At 47.3% G+C, this 6,451-nt stretch overlaps 1 protein-coding gene across 1 annotated transcript; it reads left to right on the top strand.

Moving 5' to 3' along the window:
- Window positions 1-2,529: 2,529 nt before the first annotated feature.
- On the top strand, window positions 2,530-4,807 carry LOC135984289 (uncharacterized). The gene is made up of 2 exons (XM_065599146.1): window positions 2,530-3,243; window positions 4,238-4,807. Exons 1-2 carry the CDS (start codon window positions 2,667-2,669, stop codon window positions 4,711-4,713), a joined length of 1,053 nt encoding a protein of 350 aa, XP_065455218.1. The 5' UTR covers window positions 2,530-2,666; the 3' UTR covers window positions 4,714-4,807.
- Window positions 4,808-6,451: the final 1,644 nt, after the last annotated feature.

Below are 6,451 nucleotides of genomic sequence, written 5' to 3'. Positions count from 1 at the left end.
GTACTTGTATTAGGTGAATTGAAAAATACTATTTCTTTTGTTTTTTACAGTGCAAATATTTGTAATTTAAAATAAAGTGAGCACTATACACTTTATATTCTGTGTTGTAATTGAAATCAATAAATTTGAAAATGTAGAAAACATCCAAAAATAATTAAATAAATGGTATACTATTATTGTTTAACAGCACGATTAATTTTTTTAATCACACGATTAATCACGATTAATTTTTGTAATTGCTTGACGGCCCTAATTAGAAATAGAAAAGGTGCAGAAAAGGATAACAAAAATTGATTAGGGGTATGAAACAGCTTCTGTATGAGGAAAGATTAAAAGACAGGAACTTTTCAGGTTTGAGAAGAGATGACTAAGGGGGGATATAATAGAGGTCTATAAAATCATGAATGGTGTGGAGAAAGTAAATAAGGAAGTGTTATTTATTCCTTCATATAACAAAAGAACCTAGGGTCACCCAATGAAATTAATAGCAGCAGGTTTAAAACAAACAAAAAGTACTTCTTCATAGAACGCACAGCCAACCTGTGGAACTCGTTGCCAGGAGATGTTGTGAAGGCCAAAACTATAATTAGAGGAGGTTTTGGAATTAATTGATAAACTTAACAGTAACAAGTCACCGGGACCAGATGGCATTCACCCAAGACTTCTGAAAGAACTTAAATGTGAAATTGTGGAAATCAGCTTCGGTACCCAATGACTGGAAGATAGCTAATGTAACGCCAATATTTAAAAAGGGCTCTAGAGGTGATCCCGGCAATTACAGACCAGTAAGTCTAACATCAGTACCGGGAAAATTAGTTGAAACAATAGTAAAGAATAAAATTGTCAGACACATAGAAGAACATAAATTGTTGCGCAAAAGTCAACATGGTTTCTGTAAAGGGAAATCATGTCTTACTAATCTATTAGAGTTCTTTGAAGGGGTAAACAAACATGTGGACAAGGGGGATCCAGTGGACATAGTGTACTTAGATTTCCAGAAAGCCTTTGACAAGGACCCTCACCAAAGGCTCTTATGTAAATTAAGTTGTCATGGGATAAGAGGGAAGATCCTTTCATGGATTGAGAACTGGTTAAAAGACAGGGAACAAAGGGTAGGAATAAACGGCAAATTTTCATAATGGGCGGGTAACTAGTGGTGTTCCCCAAGGGTCAGTCCTCGGATCAATCTTATTCAACTTATTTATAAATGATCTGGAGAAAAGGGTAAACAATGAGGTGGCAAAGTTTGCAGATGATACTAAAGTGCTCAAGATAGTTAAGACCAAAGCAGACCGTGAAAAACTTCAAAAAGATCTCACAAAACTAAGTGATTGGGCAACAAAATGGCAAATTAAAGTTAATGTGGATAAATGTAAAGTAATGCACATTGGAAAAAATAACCCCAACTATACATACATTATGAGGGGGCTAATTTAGCTACAACTAATCAGGAAAGAGATCTTGGAATCATCATGGATAGTTCTCTGAAGACATCTTCACAGTGTGCAGCGGCAGTCAAAAAAGCAAACAGGATGTTAAGAATCATTAAAAAAGGGGTAGAGAATAAGAAGGAGAATATCTTATTGCCCTTATATAAATCTATGGTACACCCACATCTTGAATATTGCATACAGATGTGGTCTCCTCATCTCAAAAAAGATATACTGGCACTAGAAAAGGTTCAGGGAAGGGCAACTAAAATGATTAGGGGTTTGGAACGGGTCCCATATGTGGAGAGATTAAAGAGGCTAGGACTTTTCAGCTTGGAAAAGAGGAGACTAATGGGGGATAGATGTATATAAAATCATGAGTGGTATGGAGAAAGTGAATAAGGAAAAGTTATTTACTTGTTCCCATAATACAAGAACTAGAGGCCACCAAATGAAATTAGTGGGCAGCAGGTTTAAAACAAATAAAGGGAAGTTCTTCACACAGCGCACAGTCAATTTGTGGAACTCCTTGCCTGAGGAGGTTGTGAAGGCTAGGACTATAACAGGGTTTAAAAGGGAGCTAGATAAATTCATGGAGGTTCAGTCCATTAATGGCTATTAGCCAGGATGGGTAAGGAATGGTGTCCCTAGCCTCTGTTTGTCAGAGGGTGGAGATGGATGGCAGGAGAGAGATCACTTGATCATTACCTGTTAGGTTCACTCCCTCTGGGACACCTGGTATTGGTCACTGTTGGTAGACAGGATACTGGTCTGGATGGACCTTTGGTCTGACCCAGTATGGCCATTCTTATGTTCTTAACTGGGTTAAAAAAAGAATTAGGCCTGGTCTACACTAGGCGTTTATGTCGAAGTTAGCGCCGTTAAATCGAATTAACCCTGCACCCGTCCACACTGCGATGCTATTTAGTTCGACATAGAGGTCTCTTTAATTCGACTTCTGTACTCCTCCCCGACGAGGGGAGTAGCGCTAAATTCGACATGGCCATGTCGAATTAGGCTAGGTGTGGATGGAAATCGACGCTAATAGCTCCGGGAGCTATCCCACAGTGCACCACTCTGTTGACGCTCTGGACAGCAGTGCGAGCTCGGATGCTCTGACCAGCCACACAGGAAAAGCCCCGGGAAAATTTGAATTTGAATTCCTTTTCCTGTCTGGCCAGTTTGAATCTCATTTCCTGTCTGGACATCGTGGCGAGCACAGCAGCACTGGCAACGATGCAGAGCTCTCCAGCAGTGATGGCCGTGCAGTCTGGGAATAGAAAGAGAGCCCCAGCATGGACTGATCGTGAAGTCTTGGATCTCATCGCTGTGTGGGGCGATGAGTCCGTGCTTTCCGAGCTGCGATCCAAAAGAAGGAATGCAAAGATCTACGAGAAGATCTCTAAAGACATGGCAGAGAGAGGATACAGCCGGGATGCAACGCAGTGCCGCGTGAAAATCAAGGAGCTGAGACAAGGCTACCAGAAGACCAAAGAGGCAAACGGACGCTCCGGATCCCATCCCCAGACATCCCGTTTCTACGAGGCACTGCATTCCATCCTCGGTGCTGCCGCCACCACTACCCCACCAGTGACCGTGGACTCTGAGGATGGGATACTGTCCACGGCCGGTTCCTCAGACATGTTAGGGGACGGGGAAGATGAGGAAGGAGATGAGGAGGGCGAGGCAGTTGGCAGCTCTCACAACGCTGATTTCCCCGACAGCCAGGATCTCTTCATCACCCTTACAGAGATCCCCTACGAAGCGTCCCCAGCCATTACCCCGGACACAGAATCTGGTGAAGGATCAGCCAGTAAGTGTTGTAAACATCTAAACATTTATTTTTAACAAAACAGGAATATTAACAATTAAAAGAATGGGTTGTTCATGATTAGTGTGCCCTAGGCGCTTAACGGTTTAGTAAGGGGCAGTGCAAGTTTTGAAAAGAAATCTAGCAATGTCCGGTTTTCAGTGATTGTCCTGCACAAGCCGCTCTACTGTGTATTCCCTGCTACTGCAGCTACAGTAAAATGCGGTCTATATGTGCGGGGATAGAGCAGTAATCCTCCTGGGACATCTCGATGAAGCTCTCCTGGAGGTAACTTGAAAGCCGTTGCATGAGGTTCTTGGGGAGAGCGGCCTTATTGGGTCCTCCGAAGTACGACACGTTGCCGCGCCACGAGATTATCAGGTACTCGGGGATCATTGCTCTGCACAGCAGGGCGGCATATGGCCCTGGTCTTTGGAGGCTTTCCCGGAGCATTCTCTCTTTGTCGCTCTCGGAGATCCTCATCAGGGTGATGTCGGCCATGGTGACCTGCTTTTAATTAGGTAGGGGAATGTTAGTGTTGGGACTGCTTTCCCGTTCCTTTACAGAACTGTCACCGCTGGTTTGCAGCCACGCGGTGGAGGCGGGAGAGGGGCAGCCGAAAGGGATCATTCCCGGGGACAGCCGCGAGGGGGTGGGACAGGGGCAGAGTTCCCGCTTGCCGGATTGCTGGCAGCAGGGACTGACATTGATTTAAATGTGAAATGAGGCCAGTGGTAATATAAAAGTTTTAAACTGCCACAAGTGTACGGCTTACCATGTCTGCCTGCAACAGAAATTCCGTTGTGCTGCCTCGCTTCTCAAATGTGCTGTTCAAGACCCCAGGCACAGAATGCGAAGGCCGAGAATTCGACCTTGTGCTGAGTGCGCATGTGAAAGGTGCTGTGCATGGTCTTGTTCACAGAGAAAGACTATGTTCTTTGTTCACAACTACATTTATCTTTCAGAGGAATTCACTCCCTTTTTCCCATTTCCACAGCCCCGTCTGCGACTGTCTCACAACCTAGCCTGGAATCACACTCCCAGAGGCTAGCGCGGATTAGGCGTAGGAAGAAGAGGACACGGGAGGACATGTTCTCTGAGCTTATGGCCTCTTCCCAAGCCCAGGCAGCACAGCAGACCCAGTGGCGGGAGAACTTGACCCGAATGCACCAAGCCAACATGGATCGGGAGGAGAGGTGGCGGCAGGAAGACCAGCAGGCGACTCAAACGCTGCTTGGACTACTGAGGGAGCAAACGGACACGCTCCGGCGCCTTGTGGATGTTCTGCAGGAACGGAGGCAGGAGGACAGAGCCCCGCTGCAGTCCATCTCTAACCGCCCTCCCCCGCCACCAAGTCCCATACCCACCTCACCCAAAGTGCAAAGAAGGAGAGGCGGCAGAGTCCCTGCTAACTCTCACTCCACCCCTGCAGAGAGCTCTAGTAGCAGAAGGCTCTCATTTCCCAAAATTTGAAAAGTTCTTTCCTTCCCGCCTGACACAAGCCCACGTCCAAGTTTCACCTCCCAATGCCATGTGTAGTTGATAATAAAAAATTCGTTTCTGTTAACTACTGTTTCAATCATGTTCTTTTGGAGGAGGAGGGGAAAGGGGGTTGGAAATTGGACAGGACAGTCTCCTTTGGCAGGGTACATAGTCGGGGGCAGGCACAGCAGCAGGGCACATACACAGTGCAGTGATGCAGTGACTAGTTGCCCCGGTTAGTCTGGGAGGTTGTTTTGATGTAATGTTGGGGGGGGTGGGTTGCTCTGTGACTTTGTGGCGGGGGAGGGCAGTTACAGATCTTAAGCGCCGGTCCTTAGACAGGATCACAGAGCCACACAGCATGGGATCTGTAACCGTCCTCCCCCTGCCACAAAGTCAAATAGACCTCCCATACACACAGTCCCGATCAGGAGGGGTGACAGGCTCCGTTGAAACAAGCATCCCACCGCAGCGGAGCCTGTCAATCCTTGAGTTTAGAAGCTGCATTCGCATCACAACACTAGACCCGCCCCGCACCACAGTCTGCGTCCCAGTTTTAAAAAATTCCCGCTAAAACAGTATTAAAGAAAACGGTGTGCTTTAACAAAGTAGAACTATTTTTATTTCGACACGTGTGTTGGAGGGGGGGTGAAGGGGGTATGTAACTGGATAGGATAGTCAACATTACCTGGGTAAAGAAACGGGGGCAGGTTTAGCTTCTCAGTACACAAACTATAAAATCACAGGTTACCCTGCTCACTCAGGAACTTTGCTTTCAAAGCCTCCCGGATGCACAGCGCTTCCCGCTGGTCTCTTCTAATCGCCCGGCTGTCTGGCTGTGAGTAATCACCAGCCAGGCTATTTTCCTCAACCTCCCACCCCGCCATAAAGGTCTCCCCCTTGCTCTCACAGAGATTGTGGAGCACACAGCAAGCTGCTATAACAATGGGGATATTGGTTTCGCTGAGATCACAGCGAGTCAGTAAGCTTCTCCATCTCCCCTTGAGACGGCCAAAAGCACACTCCACCACCATTCTGCACTTGCTCAGCCGGTAGTTGAAGAGTTCTTTTTCAGTGTCCAGGGCGCCAGTATAGGGCTTCATGAGCCAGGGCATTAGCGGGTAGGCTGGGTCCCCGAGGATGACTATAGGCATCTCCACATCCCCAACAGTTATTTTGTGGTCCGGGAAGTAAATACCTTGTTGCAGCCGTCTAAACAGACCAGAGTTCCTGAAAACACGAGCGTCATGAACCTTGCCCGGCCATCCCACGTAGATGTTGGTAAAACGTCCCCTGTGGTCCACCAGTGCTTGCAGCACCATGGAAAAGTATCCCTTTCGGTTAATGTACTGGGTGGCCTGGTGGTCCGGTGCCAGGATAGGGATGTGAGTTCCATCTATGGCCCCACCGCAGTTTGGGAATCCCATCGCTGCGAAGCCATCTATGATCACCTCCACGTTTCCCAGGGTCACTACCTTTGGCAGCAGTACATCAACGATTGCCTTCGCTACTTGCATCACAACAACCCCCACGGTAGATTTGCCCACCCCAAACTGGTTCGCGACTGACCGGTAGCTGTCTGGCGTTGCAAGCTTCCACAGGGCTATGGCCACTCGCTTCTGTACACTCAGTGCAGCTCGCAACCGGGTGTCACTGCGCTTCAGGGCAGGGGACAGCAACTCACAAAGTTCCAGGAAAGTTCCCTTCCGCATGCGAAAGTTTCGCAGCC

The sequence above is a fragment of the Chrysemys picta genome, chromosome 6 (assembly GCF_011386835.1).
Source record: "Chrysemys picta bellii isolate R12L10 chromosome 6, ASM1138683v2, whole genome shotgun sequence".
Taxonomy (NCBI): Eukaryota; Metazoa; Chordata; order Testudines; family Emydidae; genus Chrysemys; species Chrysemys picta.
The sequence above is the reverse complement of the archived record's forward strand: the minus strand, read 5'-3'. Positions and strand labels throughout refer to the sequence as shown.